At 37.6% G+C, this 16,842-nt stretch overlaps 1 protein-coding gene across 6 annotated transcripts in view; it reads left to right on the plus strand.

Annotated features, from left to right (window-relative positions):
- LOC134534959 (anoctamin-10) overlaps positions 1–16,584 on the plus strand; it is a 46,422-nt gene extending 29,838 nt beyond the window's left edge. For all 6 annotated transcript variants that reach the window (XM_063373713.1, XM_063373714.1, XM_063373715.1 and 3 more), the window contains 8 exons: positions 563–721; positions 2,606–2,825; positions 5,795–5,925; positions 6,497–6,586; positions 8,703–8,939; positions 11,138–11,329; positions 13,512–13,760; positions 16,153–16,584. In XM_063373713.1, the coding sequence (XP_063229783.1) occupies positions 563–721; positions 2,606–2,825; positions 5,795–5,925; positions 6,497–6,586; positions 8,703–8,939; positions 11,138–11,329; positions 13,512–13,760; positions 16,153–16,230 (1,356 nt within the window). In that variant the 3' untranslated portion in view covers positions 16,231–16,584. The remainder of the gene's footprint in view (positions 1–562; positions 722–2,605; positions 2,826–5,794; positions 5,926–6,496; positions 6,587–8,702; positions 8,940–11,137; positions 11,330–13,511; positions 13,761–16,152) is intronic.
- Positions 16,585–16,842: the final 258 nt, after the last annotated feature.

Below are 16,842 nucleotides of genomic sequence, written 5' to 3' on the forward strand. Positions count from 1 at the left end.
TCTATAGATTAGTTTGTGTGTATATACACACACACACACATATATATATATACATATACATATACATACATATATACATATATATACATACATATACATACATATATACATATATCAACTTTTGAGTTGGTGATAGTTTTGGGGTTTATGGACCATGAATCGAAAAACTGTATTAAAATTGTCCAAAAGTCACACCATGGTAATGGCTACAATGGGTAGTTATTTCTTTGAAACCTACCTAAAAATGTTGGAGTGCAGACGCACTCAATAATTTGTGTTGAATGATACATACATGTATGTCGTCAAATATTTAAAAGCTTGTATTTTTTTGCATACTATCCAACTTTATATGTATTAAGGATGAAATGACTGCAGATAAATCTATTTATTTACCATCTAAGTTGAATCAAAAAGTGGAATTAATATGTAGTGGCGAAATGAGGTGTTGTCGGGAAAATTTTGGTTTGGTTGCTTTGAAAAATTAAACCGGGTTGTCAAGAGGAGTTCTTGCCCCGGGTGAAAATTATTCCAGTTGCATCCCTGTATGTCTGCTTTGTTTCAGGCGTGGAAAAGGAAGTGCAGTGAGTTGGCCTTCGCGTGGGGGACAATTGGCATGACGAGTTTGGACGAACCTCGACCAAACTATCACGGGACGATGGGGATAGACGCCGTGACCGGCAGATTACAGCCTCAGTTTCCTCGCTGGAAAACAAATGTCAGGGTACGTACTGCCGTGTTACCGCATGGTAATACTTGATAGATAATTTTATGTGTAAAAAAATTAACTGGTTTATTGGATATCTTGTGAATGAAAACATTCCATTAGAATACTGTTAAAATACTAAACCTGTGTTGGCTTATTAGTTTCTGGACTCATGATAAATTACAGTCCTTTCTTGTACACTTTGAATCATGCACATTGTATTATTGGCATCGATCCCGGGAGGGGGTAAGGGTGCCCAGACCCCCGTAGAATCAAAAAGCAGCTCGCTGAGGTGGCCCACTTGTGCTTGCAAAATTGTAACTGTGAAATGGGAAAGAAAAACACTATCCCATGTGCCCCCACCCCTGAGAATCCTACAGATTTTTGTCCATGCATTGTAGCATATTTTTTTAAGTTCGTAAGTGGGTAAGCTGAATAAGTTCATAAGTAAGGGTATTAAGAGATAAGTAACTTTCTTTCATGCTACCCATCACTATACAGCAAATGCGATGTAACATTTTTTAAAAATAAATTAAATAATTATAATACATGGCAAGTTGGAACTGTTAGCTTAGCCGTTAGATACAGTGGCAGATATAGAAATTTATTTCAGGATGGGGTTTTTAAAATAAATATTATTTTTATTGTATTCAAAACACCTACTTCAACAAAAATGAGTTTTGACATGGTAAAACCAGCATCGCTGACTTCGTGGTTTGTGCTTCGAGTAGAGATGTTAGTATCAGGATTTTTTTTTGTTACTTTATCAAACCATTTTCTGCAAAACTGAAAAGTTTTTTGTTACTTATTAGCATAAATAAATTATTTTATAACATGTATCAACATATCTTAAATTACCATAAACCTATGTTGGCAATGAAAAAAAGGAAAATTTCAATATAGAACATTTTCCCACTCACATCTCTAATGCCAGGTCCTTGCATCACTCAAAATTAAATTCTGCCATCACCAAGAACTTGTATTTTTTTTAAAACTTCAAGAGATCGTATAGTCCTTTACCAGCCTCCACCCTTTTTAGAGATTCAAGTTGGTGAGTTTGCCTGGCTGGGGGTTTTTCAGTTGTAAATTGAGTTCCTTCCCAGGTCCAGAGCTGAATGTTGTGTTGTTCCTTCACCTCCTCATGGGCAGAAGGCAACAGCAAACCATTGCAGAATCATCTCGCCTAGTGTGCTGTAGTCACACCACGCTGATATGGGTCACGGTAGTAGAGTGGTCATATCACTCACCTCCCACTAAGGTATTCAGGGGTTTGATTCCTGCAGAGGTCAAACCTGGGTTTTTCACAAGTGGCGGACTCTGCAGTGATCCCATTGGCTTTTCTCGGATTCTCCCGTTTTCCTCCATGCCCATTCATTCCGCCCATGCTCCAGACTCATCTCATCACCTCTCATGGTCTCTATTAACCCCGATGGTGATGGGATGCTAACCCATACTCGTTCATTGATTCACCATGGTAATTTCTAGGATACAAAAAAAAAGCCTTCATGCTGATCTCACCAAACATCAGATATGATTAGTTATTACTTCATTAAATTAACTGTAAGCATGACTATATTTATACATTTATAATATACACAAAATATGTTTTGATTAAAGAACACCTTTTTTTTTATTTAACAAATATGATTTTTTTTATTTCTTTTTTTATAACTTTCCAATCCTTAAACTATTAGTTTCGTTAAAGCTATTTCCAGTATTTCCGTCTAATATTTCTAATAAATTAATTTTTTGGATGTAAAATAATATATTTCTGTCACTTTTCTCTCTCCAACTACGTACATAAATGTATGCTTGAGTGGTGATAGGGCAGTTTTTTAAAAACCCTGTGACTGACTTGCATGTAGGAAAGTCAACTTTTCAGCATCACTCGTGTTGTTTCAGATGTACTGCATTTCGTTTCCCATAGTGTTTCTGTGTATGCTGGGCGCATTCTACGTGATGCTGTTGTCTTTCTGGACCGAGGAGTACATGATGGCTCGGAGGGAAAGAGGCGTGCGAATGGGCAACTTGCTAGTCACCTTGCCCAGCGTTGTGTACACCGGGTTGGTCTACGTCATGAACATGTATTACCGCCGCCTGGCCACTCACCTCACAGAATGGGGTAAGTGTGATTAAACTTTCGTCAGTAAATTAATTTAAATTGAGTCAAAACCTTTCAACTTCAACTTTTTTTGTTATGCTCCTACAATTAAGCTGAGTGGTTCTCCGATGTTCAACAGCTTATGACTTTTTTTTCCATGATCCATCAAGTTAATTTGCGCAGGCTTCTTCGTTTGAAGAACTCTTTTTTGACTTTTCATACTTTTGACATTCAATTTATCGAAAGCGGTATGATGGCAGGCATTGAATTGGCAGATTCATAATGCTCCTGGGGTAACTTTAGTCATGCCCTTTACGCTATACCTCCTGATGAGGAGTTTTGTGGTGAGCCGGCAGACCGACGTAATGGCGGATATTTTGAAGTGCCCGCTGCGGGATGAGAGATTGATATCCCCTCCTATAGGTCTCCCTTACCCCTCCTGAATTGGATCCGTCCACTCTGCGCATGCGCCGACGTCACATCAAGTTTATATAAGCTCGTAAATTTGGTTGGCTCCTTCTTCTCTGGCGTAACTTTGTAACTGACATGACATAGTCTGGTTAGGTCGTGATGGCAGTTGGGTGTCTGGGCAGCACTTAGCGTGAGTACGGATCGTAGGAACGATTATCTAGTTAATTCGTTTCGGCACGCCCTTAGAAATTGATTTGAATGTAACTTTTATCTTTTATGTACTAGTTAATGAACATGTTGCCCGAGCGATATTTCGATCAGGCTTTTTATGATGCATTGGTTTAGTCTGCTATGTCATTTTAGACTAATATACATAGAGTCTTTTCTATCGTAATTTAAATGGAGTTTACTTGCAATCAATTTGGTCGCGTAATAAATTAGCACCCTAGGGTACTGTTTAGATTCGGCAAACTGCTGATGTTTGTTTAATGTTGAGTTACATTCTGGTTACTTTTTTTATGAAAGCTATTAAGTATACAAGAAGCTCGAGCACGTCACATGAATGACTTATATGTGAAAGCAATTGTAATGTTGATTAAGAATGTAACTATGTAATTATGTATAGTATACATGTCGGGCTACGACACGCTCCATAACCGTAATCTTGAATTTGTAAAGGCGGCTAGTATATACAGCTGTATACGAGATGTGACTTTACTCTTGGTAATAATATGTAACTTTCTTAATTTCCTTTATATGAGATAAACACATAGTCAACTTCCTACAATTGTACTGTATTTGCGGCTGCATGAGGGTCGTAACAAATATGATTTAGCTAATTTTATATGCTGTGTGTATTTTTGCTATCTTATTATCAGTGTTTTGTATTCACTCCAAAGAAAATAGAATGTTAAAATTATAATATATAATCATGTTTTGTTTGTTGAATGATGTGATTGTGTTTATATCACGTACGAAACCAGCATATTGAGGGAATAGGGCTTGTGGCTGAGATCGCTGGTTTCAGTGGTTGAGCTATGTCATATTTTTTTGAATACAAAATGTGATAGCATTTCACCTAATATTTACAATGTTTGCTAAAGAAAAATTCATTTTTGAGTATTGTGTACAGGTGAAAAACTGTTTAATAAATTGGTACATAATTTGAATATAGTAATATATAATACGTTGAAGGTAAAAATATAGTTCAAAAGACTTTTGCTGCGACAACCGTGTGTGTGTGTGTGTGTTTTTTTTTTAAGACAAAAGTATCTCTAAAGTGCTCTTTTGGTAACTAACCGGCTATTTTGCCCTCGACTTTAGCAACTCCAGAGGAGAAGAAAGAGAACCTCAACTGGACAAACTTAATTTTTTAAAAGTATGCTCTCATTCAAAAATACCTGTGTTTGAAAACTGGTCCAACTATCCTCAATTTAATTTCCCAAGCTTTTTCCAAAATCATTCAAAGCATGGCCGTTTCTTTTCCTGATGAGAGAAACCCCAAGTATTAAAAAAAATGGCATTTTAATGTGAGAGTGAAAAGGTTATACAATTTCATTATGTCCTTGGTGTTTTGTCTGCCGACACAAAGAGCTCGCCTTGGTGCTAGATAGTGCTCATAGAAGACCTTAGTGTAGCATGCATCAGCCAACTAAAAAAACCAGTGATCCGATTGGAGAACATCCTATCTCTCGAGGATAGTACCACATATTATAAACTCTGTAACTTCATCCACCCACGATTGTGTAGGAGATTCCTTTATGGACTGGCTTTAAGGGGTCTGCCTAGTCAGGGGTGTATTTGTGTATTAGTGAGGCGGGATGATAAGTGCGACGCTCACAGGTGCTTCTAGCGCGGTGTCTCCTCTAGACTGGCGCGCAGTCGTCTCGTAGTTCATGGGTGAACTATTATATTTGAGCAATAACAAATAACATTATATAGGCAAGAAAAGAAGATAAAGGAAGTGCAACAAAAGATCCCTAGAATGTTTTTGAGAATATGTATCACTATGTGTCAAGCCTAAAAATTATTCTAAAAACTCACGCTTTGAATCTTTTTCATTTGACTTGAAATACAGTTCGAAAACAAAATCCAGGAACAGACCCCACTCGGATATCCTGAGATACGTAGATTTTTTCTGAAGCTCTGCGCATCTTATGTGTGCCCGAGTTGGCGGGGCCCTCAAGTATAAGAGGAAAACACTTCTGCAAGTCTTACACCAACTACAATCTTAGTCAGTTTTGGGAAAGATTTCGGACTTAAAACTTTAAATTCTTTTATTTGATAAGTATCTTAATTTTTTATTTAATTATTGTGAGCCTAGTTATTTTTCCCATTCATTCTACAAATTTTTCTCTACCTAATAGTTTCCCCATATTATATTGGGTGGAAAGTGAAAATAATTATATCCTTTGAATACTGATTTGATCCTAAATCATCACCACCTGTTCCTTTTTCATTTGAAATTCTTTTTGATTGCAGTAATCTTTTTAATTTTCGATATCGAAATTGCACTTCTATTACCTTTAATACCAATAAAGAAAAGAAAAATCTTGCTAAGTTTTTTTTTTTTTTTCCAGAGAACCATCGGACACAGTCACAGTTTGACAGGCACCGAGTGACCAAACTTGTCCTTTTTGAGTTTGTGAACAACTTCATGTCACTGTTCTACATTGCCTTCTACATTCGGGACATGGACATGTTGAGAAGTGTAAGTTCATTATCAGCAAAGTGTTTTGTGTATCAAAAATTTATGCTTAACCTAAACAGTATTTACAATGAAAATGGGTTCTTAGTTAGTCCATTATTTAGAGCTGTGTTTCTCATGTCTTGCATATAATTGCAGGTGTATCATAAACAAATTTTTGAGAAATATGTTATGATAATTAATGCCTCACAGATATATATTGTAGTGGTCAACTCAAGGCTTGTTTATTTACAACCAGTAAAGAGTGATTACGGCACCATACTGAACTAAATCATTTTTTGAGCAAATCACATAATAATTATGTGTTAATAAAAAGTGTGGTATATCCAAAATGAAATAATATAATGGAGTAACTATATTTATTTTATATGTGGGCATAAATTTCTCTAGAATACTACAGGATGCACCCAGAAATCTTCTAGGTGCTCATTCTAGGGTGCAACTGATTTAAAGTAATACTACTGTGTGTTCTTTGCTTGGAAAAAATTTAACTAGATTTGGATTAACTGAAGAACTTGGTAAATATTTTGCTTTCAAAGGTTGTGTGTCACTGATTTTTATGTTGTCTGTTTAGCAACTGGCGATTATGCTGATAGTTCTGCAAGCAATCAACAACTTTCAGGAGGCTCTTTTACCACTCCTCTTAAAGCAGTATGGCAAGAAGGTAAGTTCAAGATCAATGAAGTCACTCTCTCTACCTTTGCTCTCTAGCTGCCGATTTTCTGCGAAAATTGCTTGGCCTTTAACATATTCTATGTTAGTACAGTATGAAAACATCTGTCGCTATTTCCACTCAAGGGGATTGGTGCAATTTTCATGTATTCTATTTCAGTTCAGTTTTTGCTGTAATCTGCTTCTCTATTAAACACAATTAAATAAAATTTATAGATTTGTGACAGTAAATAACTAGCAAGGTATTTTGCCCCTTCTATCTTTTTTTCTTTTTTAATATCATGAGATATGCAGGTATAGTATTTTAGACAGAGAATGTGATGAAATAAAATTACTGCAAGATTATTCTCTGTAGAGAGTGTTGTGTATCGTCCTGTATTGTGAAGTCATTTATGCCTGCCGTAAAGAAGTCTCGATTTTGTAGGTTCGTTCCGAAACCTAGCATCTCTCTGCTTGCGAAGAACCTACCGTAAGATTTGCGGGTCTATAATGAAATGAGCTTACGGCAAGATGGTTCTCTCTCAAGTGTGCTGTAGTCCGTTTTGTGTTGTGACGTCATTTGTGACTGCTGTGATTTAAGTCTTGATTTCTGTGGTTGGTGTCTGCAACTATTTTTTTCCTGTGATGGTGAAGTACTCAGTAGTTTCCTACCACGGTATTTGCGGGTATAGAACATGCTTGTTCTCTTGACTGTCGAGTGCATTGTTGTCTGTTCTTTGGTGTGACGTTGTTTGCGCCTGCTGTCAGGGAGATTCTGTTTTTCTGTGGTTGGTTTCCAAAACTAGGCTCTCGCATCTCCGTGCTGCTGACATGCAGGTCGTACCCTGTTTTATCGTATAATCGTCGCACGCGCATAATCGTAGCACCGATATTTTAGGACGTCCAAATTTGGATAAAAAATTAAAACCTCCTGCGTAAATGTCGAATGATGTTTTTGGTCCCGCTATAAGGTTCGGAGCACTTTGTGTAGGTAGTATTTTTTCAGTATAAGACTTTGTATTTTAAAATATAAATGTAATATTTATTCGGACAATATCACTTACTTATTTAATTAACGGAAATACGAAGTTGTCTGATGTGTACATTTGCTTTTAAAGACGTTTTTAAATGTTATAACCTATGTCTGTTCGTGTGCATCGCCGCGGTGTACCGCTTATAACAATGTAGCCAGCGCTAGTGCGCACACACGTAGTCGAATATCGACATCTCACCGATTGCATGCAACACGCACTCTCTTGTCTAGTGCCGAGTTAACTACATTTGGTGGCTCGCACTCTTCCCTTGGTAAGTGTGTACTACTATGACGATAGTTACGTGTTCAGGCTCGCATTCGGGTCACAGATTATTTTTTTTTCCATTTAAATTTGAAGAGATGTTTTCATTGCATGATTTATTAATTCAAATTGTTTGGCGTGCTTTTTGTATACTCTTAATTTTTAAATGAACGTACTTTCCAGGAATGGGGTTTGGTTTTTATGAATAACATTACCTAACAAAAAAAAAATTTCTCATAAAAGACGCAACCCTACTTTTCCGAACTTGATTTTTAGTGTAAAATGTGCGACAGTTATGCGATGAAACACGTTGACGCTTCAGCCGTACCTTCCCGCTGCCTCGGGCTTTGAATATATATTCTGTATAGAAGTTGCCAGCCCAGGTTAAAATTTCTAATACGGTTTTGAGGTAGTTGGTTAATTCACCGCCGCAATCGCCACCATCTCTAGGGCATCGACTTGTGGTGGTCCCTAGCGGACAAGTGTCGAACTCTTCAAACACCCCCTTCCCCCCTCCCGTTGAACGTCCTCGAGCTGCAGTGAATGATTTGTGGTGGGGTGCGGGGGAATGACAGCGGGCGACAGTGCTGCGCTCTGACGTGTAAATAACAACCTAAGACGGATACAGGGCGTTACGGCAGCGCACTGCAGCGGTGAAGTTCCCAAGCTGCTCGTCATACGCTTCTGAAAAACGTAAAGTAAATCCTATCCACTCGCGACTTCTATACAGTATACATATTCAACGCCTCGGGGAAGCTCTCGGTGGACAGGTGACCCCCCCCCCAAGCGTGCGACGACGAGGGGGCTCGACACATGTGTCTTGTGCCCGCGTAGATGTCGGCGCTGGTGTCTCGCGCCGTGCAGCTGCTGCGGCTGCTGGAGCTGGACACGATCCTGGGGCTGCCCCCCGCGGAGCCGGGGCACGACCTGCACAGGGACCGCCAGCCCCGGGCTAAGGGGGCGGAGGGGGAGGTCGCGAAGGGGGGCGCACTGGCCCACGTGGGGCTGCTGGACGCTGACGACCCCCGCGTCGCCCAGACCGCCGTTGAGCTGGAGATGGACAACTACGAGGTAGCGACTCTCCTTTTGCTATTGAGCATTGTGTGATGATGTAGGCAGGGCCGGTGGCATAGCCAGGATTTGTGTATGGGGGGTGTTAAGAAGCATGCTCCCACCCCCCCCCCCCACCCCGTATTAAAGTGGGGGGTCCTCCCCCGGGAAAATTTGGATTTTAAGGTGTAAAATAGTGCTATTTTAGCAGTTTTCGGTACTTAAATTTAAATATTGTAATGGTAAAAATTTTATTAATTTTAATATGAAATTTGTTTGAGTGATGAATAAGAAATTAATTAAAGATTTGGTGCTAAGGCGGGGGGGTTTGAACCCATAAACCCCCCCCACCCTGGCTATGCCCCTGGGCAGGGCCGGTGCAAGGTCAATTGGCGCCCTAGCGAAAAACCTTAACGCCGAATTCCCCCCCCCCCCCCCCCCCCCCGGCTGGACACCCCAAAAAAAATCTTCTTTGCCTCAAAATACATCACGTAATCCTAAGATTTTGTCAACAATCAAAAATGTAAGCAGGCTTGTGTTTTTTTTTTTTTTACTTTTTTACTTATTACTATTACAAATCATAAACAGGTCACCGTGGACTTTAAATGATTATACTTATATCAATGTGAACATTCTAAACTGCTGTTACAAAAAAATCCCATTTTCATCTGGTTTTCAATAATCGTTAAAACATGTTGTATATCAGCTGTTTATGTGTCGTGCCGCACGGCCCCCCCCCCCCCCCCTCCCCTCCCCCCCAGCTACTTGGCGCCCTAGGCGGTTGCCTAGTTTGCCTATGTGGACGCGCCGGCCCTGGATATAGGGGTATGCGAAATGTCCCCTTTATACGTAAGTTGTGTACCGATAACAAAACCCCTTGTATAATGCTTGCTATTGTAAATCGATTGCAGCTGATTATTTCACTGATAATGAGAATCCTGTGTGTGTATCCAAAATATATTTTTTTAATCTGTATGAACTAAATGTAAAAAATTCTGATACATGTTATCTTTTAAGGGTATGTAAATATTATTTTTTTGAAAAAGTATATTTCAGTTTCTCAATGTCTCACATTTATTTTAGTATGCTGTTGGGTGTACAACTGATTTGTTCCATAGCCTTATGAATAAAGGCTCAATGGAATGGACGAATAAATAATTAAATTAAAATAAATTAATATTAAAATAAATATAAATAAAAAAAGTAAATATAAAAAAATAATTATTATTATAAAAATGTACAAGTATAAATATTAAATAAATAACTAATTTCATTAAATAAATAAGTAAATATATTAACTGAATAAGAAAATAATAAATAAATAGATGCAAAATGTTAGAGCATGTAAAAATAAAATTATATGTATAAGTTAAATTCTTATTTCAATACTTAGCAATGATTATTATTTATTAGCATGTAATAAATAACTCAAAACAATTTTTACCAGCCTGAGCATGCAGAAACTGATTACTTACTGATTAGTTATTGAATTTGACCATTAACGATTATTTATGGTTATAGTCACATAAACCATTTCAAATGAATGGTGTCTTAAACAGTACACCCTTAATATAAGTAATATATATATTGATAGTAGGTTGAGAGGCATGTAGTTGCATATGTGAACACTTATTCTGTCAAAAAAAAATTCCTGCATAGCATTGAAGTTTATTACCTACAAAACTTTATATAGATATGAATATGAAACACTTTCTTTAAGACAATAGTGGAAAATTATCTTTTATCTTAATTTTCAGAAAAAATAAATAGTTAAATAACTTTTGTTAAATTCATAGATTCAGCTCTGAATCACTCTTTAGGTCCAGCCACACTTTCCAGTGGTCATTAAATCACTATTAAAAACCTGCCCACATTAAATAGGTTAAAGGTTTCAAGTTTAGAAGAATTGATAATGAATTACAGTTCAAATAATTTAATACTACGTATATCTGATAGAGAAGGGAGTGTGTGCCAATAAAGCCTTCTTCATAGGTGCACAATTGAAAAGGATTATGATATTACATAATATTATGTCATAGGGCTATACATTTTTTTTTTATCAAGGATGTGTTTTAGCGGCACTTTTTTGGTTGAGTAAAATGCATATAAATTCTAATGCTCATTTAAGTAGTGCATAATATGATTGCACAAATTGGAAATGTACAAGCATCAAATTAAGAATTCCAAAATTAAACGTTTTGTTTTGTTATGTTTCACAGGGCACATATGATGACTATTTGGAGATGTTCATCCAATTTGGCTACGTGATCTTGTTTTCTTCTGTGTACCCAATGGCAGCATTTTGGGCAGTCTTCAACAACGTTTTGGAGATCCGAGCAGATGCCTTCAAGTTGTGTCGACTCTACCAAAGGCCCTCGGCCAGAAGGGTGAAAAACACTGGAGCTTGGCAGGTACCACTAACGAAAACTTCTAATATACACAAAGTACTTGTAATTACTCACTCTACATAGGCAAAAGCTTACGCAGAATTTCATTTCAAGCTTTCAAATTCTTTCCATGTGTTGGTGGAAAAAATATATTTTTAAGGATTTCAATACAGGAGGGGAAAATACGGCACCCCATTTCCCCTCACCCCACCACAGTGTATGGCTCTGTAACTTGGGTACTTTTTGTCACATTGAAGGAAACAGAAGCATTGTGCTGAACTACATTTAAGCCTATTAAATTTTAGCTAATTAATTCCATGCGAAAGGAGAATTAGTATATCCACCCATTGCAATACTGTATATTGATTCTATTTTTTTATATACTTTACATATCAAATAACAGGGACTAATAAACATTTAATGGTATTTAAATTTAGCTAATTTTATTTTTATTAATTTTAATTATTGTCATTGTGAAGTAAATACAGAAGGTAGCATGTGATAACACAAATTGTGAATATTGGGACAGGAATCTGTCCCCATTGTAAGAGAACCGTCCAAGCATTTGCCAGGAGTTATTTAAGAAAACCACGAAAATCAAAAATCAGAATGGTGAGATCAGGATTTGTAACTGGGTCCCCTTGAATGTGAATCAATTTTGTTATCGCGCACCATTTTATTCCGTTAAAATTTTCTTAACAGCAAATTCTTAAAATAAACTTGCAAACACCATTTTCCTGCATAAAAGTATGTATGTGTAAAATTATGTAGAAAATAGCTACGTATATTGTACTTGTGGAAACACTTATGAAACATAATGCTTGTAAAAAGGTTTAATATGTACTCATGTGTTTTGTCAAAAAAAAGTACTTATTATAATTTTTTTTGATGTTATATAACCTACACACAACACACAAAGATTCAGATGGATGCATTTGTAATGTATCTGTTACATTGCACAAGGTCAGAATGGTGGATTCTCGGAAGGGTCAAACCTGGGGACTTTTTGTGGATGGGATGGTACCATTAACCAGTGAGTTTTCAGGGCAGTAAGGATTCTCACAAAAATTCATTCCATCAGTATGTCATTCTTATATCATCTCCCTTCATTATCTTTAAGGACCTTTTATGTCGACGGGATGTAAACTCCTAATTAATACATTCTATGGATATATTTCCAAAAAAAATCACATCTGTCTGAAACTTCATGTTTCCACTACGTTACCAAAACGTAATGTGTAATGTTCCTGAAATATTACGCGAGGCAATGATGGTTGATTCCCAGAGCTGGGTCAGACCCGAGGATATTTTTCGCATGTGGGATGTTGCCACAAAGACTTGGGACATTACAAATTCCTCCAAAACTTTTCATTCCATCAATATGCCTTCTCATCGTATTCCCCCCTCATGATCTTTTAAGACCCTCGATGTCCGTGGGATGTTAACCCCCAATTTATTCAGTCTGATGGGTGCATGTTCCAACAACATAACCAAAAAAGGTCCGAAATGGTTGTGCAATGCTTCTGAAATATTACAGAAACATACCAGTTTTTGACGTGACAACGTCTAATAAATCAATAAACGCCGGCTGCACGCACGAAAAAGGATGACTCATTGTCCCATTACGCTCATTGTCCCGTTAAGCTCATTGTACGCTTGCGCCGCATCTATCTCTCTTCCACTCGATTGGAACAACCATCAATTTGACTTTCTGAGGCACATTAAACTTGAAACACTCCCATTCGTTTCCCACTTTTCCTATCATCGTCCTATCCTCAACAGAATAACACAGATTGGAAGAAGTTAAATAGCAAACATGTATAAAAGTTATAGTTAAAATAATCTGATCATTAAAGCAATAAACATATTTGAATTAATGAGTGCAAATAAAAGTAAATTTATCAATTAAATTGTAGATTTCATTTCTCACTCCTTTTTTTGTATCCATACAAAATAGTGATAATTCAATAAAAATTATTCAATTTTATTCATAAAAGTATGCAATCATTTCATCAATGTTTTGTTATGACGTCACGTTAAACTATCGTCCGTAAACCGACTTTACAGTCAACCAATTTGATGTTGTTGTTGTTGTTGTGGGAAATTGTTAAAATCAGGGGGAATTTTTCATTGTGGTGCACGCAATGTGAACTTGAGAAAATGTAGCGTTGATATTAATTTTTGCCTTGTCGTCCGGGGGGGACAGCGGGCGTTCGAGGCGCTGGGCGCCCTGTCCATCGTGACCAACTGCGGGCTGCTCTGCATGTCGCCGCAGCTGCGCGGGCTCGCGCCGCGCGCCTCGCCGGTGGAGTGGGTGCTGGCGCTGGTGTGCCTGGAGCACGTGCTGCTGGCCGTGCGACACGTGCTGCACGAGGCCATCCCCGACAGCCCCGAGTGGGTGCGGCTGCAGCTGGCCCGGCTCGACTACCAGTCCAGGCAGGCGCTCAAGCACGAGGTGGGCCCTCCTCTCCTCCTGCTCCGCCCCCCCCCCTCCCCCATGAATATATCTTTATATATATATTTCTTGTGTGCGTGTGTATGTCACTGAACTCCTCCTAGACGGCTGGACCGATTTTGATGAAATTTTTTGTGTGAGTTCACGGGGATTCGAGGATGGTTTAGATTCACAAATGGATATTTTATCTCGATTCTGAGTTAAGAAAAAACTAAAAAAACACGCTTTAAAAGCAAAAAAAAACTAAGCATTGTTGATAATTAGCCTCCATGGCAACGGGCTTTTGCATTGTTGTTGCCTTCTGCGTAAACATGGGAAAGGTTTTTGGTAATGGCAGTGGCGTGTCCAAGAGGAGGGGTATGTATAATGAGAAGATACAAAATGTCCAGCGTAGAAAACTTACCGCCATATGTACATTTGGGCAGGACAATGTCTGTCGGGACCGCTAGAAAGATATATAGAGATATATATGTAGAAAGATATATAGAGATAGAGATATAAATAGAAAGATAGAGAGAGTTATAGAGATATACATAGAGAGATAGAGAATTAGAGAGATAAAGAGAGATGCTTAGTATACGTTTAAAAAATTACAAAAAAAAATTGATTGAGGCATTGCAACGCATGCCGGGCATTATCTAGTTTACTGTATAGAAGTCGCCAGCCCAGGTTAAAATTTCTAGTACAGTTTTGAGGTAGTTGGTTAATTCACCGCCGCAATCGCACCATCTCTAGGGCATCGACTTGTGGTGGTCCCTAGCGGACAAGTGTCGAACTCTTCAAACACCCCTTCCACCTCCCGTTGAACGACCTTGAGCTGCAGTGAATGTTGGGTGGGGTGGTGCGGGGAATGACAGTAGGCGACAGTGCTGCGCTCTAACGTGTAAATAACAACCTAAGACGATACAGGGCGTTACGGCGGCGCACTGCAGCGGTGAAGTTCCCAAGCTGCTCATCTTACGCTTCTGAAAAACGTAGAGTAAATTCTATCCACTCGCGACTTCTATACAGTATATATATTCAAAGGCCCCGCTGAAAGCCTAAAGCTTGGATACGAGGAGGGAGGCCATATAGCATGGCAAGGATTGAGGAATGGTATTTGATGACATACTAACATAATTATTTAAACATTGGCGTTTTATTAGGCCACAAAAAAGAACTGATTAATGAACACGTTAACAGCAGAACCAATTAGGTTAACAAGAATCAATTAAATTGTTAATAAACACAGCAAAGTTGCGGCGAATCCGACGCTACACCGCGGCTACCGGCTCGGCTCCCGTACAAACGTTGTTCTCTGCCGAAACTTTGCTACGAGTACATCTTTTAAACACAGGATTGAAGTGAAAAAAAAAAATATTCATTAAACATTTTTTTAATATTTTAACTGATTAAATGATTACTCAATTGGGCTATACATACATATATAACATAATTCAATAAATTTATAGAAAAATCATGAATAATATTCTTTCGAATTTTTTAAGTGCCCAACTTCACTCGAGCAGAATGTATACAACACAATAAAAAAGCTAAATAGGTATTTTCACAAGCAAATCCCAGGTTTCCAACGTTTTAACTTTGCGACAAAGGCGAAGCCTTTGCATCACGTCCGAAGCCCCCGAGTAAAACGAATAACAGATTTTCTGGCGAAGTCAAATAGAGTATTAAAAAAAATAATTCTCTGATTTATTCGCTCAGTCGAAGCTTCGCACGGGCCTACAATATGATCACACAGTCTGTTCCGTGGATTAATGATGGTTATCGACTGAGGCCTATCATTTACACACAGAGCTGCTATTGGCTGGAGATTTCCCAGCAGGACATTCTATATCAGCGGATGAAAATATTTCAGTTACCAATGGGTGGGGGCAGGTCCTTTTTTGCGAAGAAAAAAAATTAGAATGTCCATTAGATATCAATATGGTATGCCCTAACAAATGGTTTCTTCCCTGTAATTGGCAGCCGTCTGCAAGAGAAACTGTTTCTTTGACTGGGCCATTCAGGACTTGTTTGTTTCCACACTGAACAATTGTGATTGGTGTGCTGACAGAAGACATGTAGCTGAAAGAAACTCAACCAATCACCAAACACAGACAATACTAATGCCACGAGACAAACATTTATATTAATTGTTAAAAGTGCAGCAGGATAGGTATAAAGAAACTAATTGACCTAGTAAACTTCAGAGATTATCAGTGTTGAAATTTTTTTTGTTTTCTTTATTTCCGCTAATGTTTCTCTTAAATCTTTTTCCTTGCTAATCGAACCATTTGAATATTTGGATTTGGTTGATCTTTGAGGATTTTATTGGCCTAACTCAAATATTATTTTTTTTGTTTCGTAGTAAAACAATTATAATGCTAACTGTGGTTATTTTTTCCTGTTGCAGAGGATGATACTTCGCAGAAAAATTTTTCACAGGCGATCCAAAACAGTGCATGGACCACATAAGAACACTGCCAGGTGATAATTAATAAAAAAAAAAAAATAAAAAAAACTTTTAAAAATGTATGTGTTCCCTCCAGCAATGCTCAAGAAAATTATTTGGTACTCGAAACTGTTGTTAAATACTCAGGGTAACACTCTACTCCATTAAATATTTTTCACATATTTCGAAGTTTTGTACTTATGAAATAAGTGTTATTTTGTGTGTTTGTTGGGCGTGTGTGTAAATAATTTAAAAGTACCTACTGTAATGTATTTTGGTCTGTCCAAAATATTAAATTTGTTACTAAAATAATTGTACTTCCATCTATTTTTGTCTAGTCTTTTCTACATTGTGGTGTTGTATTTTACAATACAAATAAATAAATAGTTAAGTTATTCTCGTTTATATATTTCATTTTCACACCTGACATGTATTATCACTATTTGGAGGCTAATGATTCTCAGATGTTTTAAAAGCTGATATGTATTCTTTAGAATTCCTGTAAGAGTAATTTTTTTTAGTCTAGAAAAAGTTTAAATGTAAAATTACTTGTCTTATTTTTTGATAGTTTTAACTGATCTAAACCAGGATATGTTTTGAAATTAATTTTGAACATTTGTTGACAGTGATGAATTTCCGATGTTGTGTTAT

Source organism: Bacillus rossius, chromosome 8, assembly GCF_032445375.1.
Source record: "Bacillus rossius redtenbacheri isolate Brsri chromosome 8, Brsri_v3, whole genome shotgun sequence".
Taxonomy (NCBI): Eukaryota; Metazoa; Arthropoda; class Insecta; order Phasmatodea; family Bacillidae; genus Bacillus; species Bacillus rossius.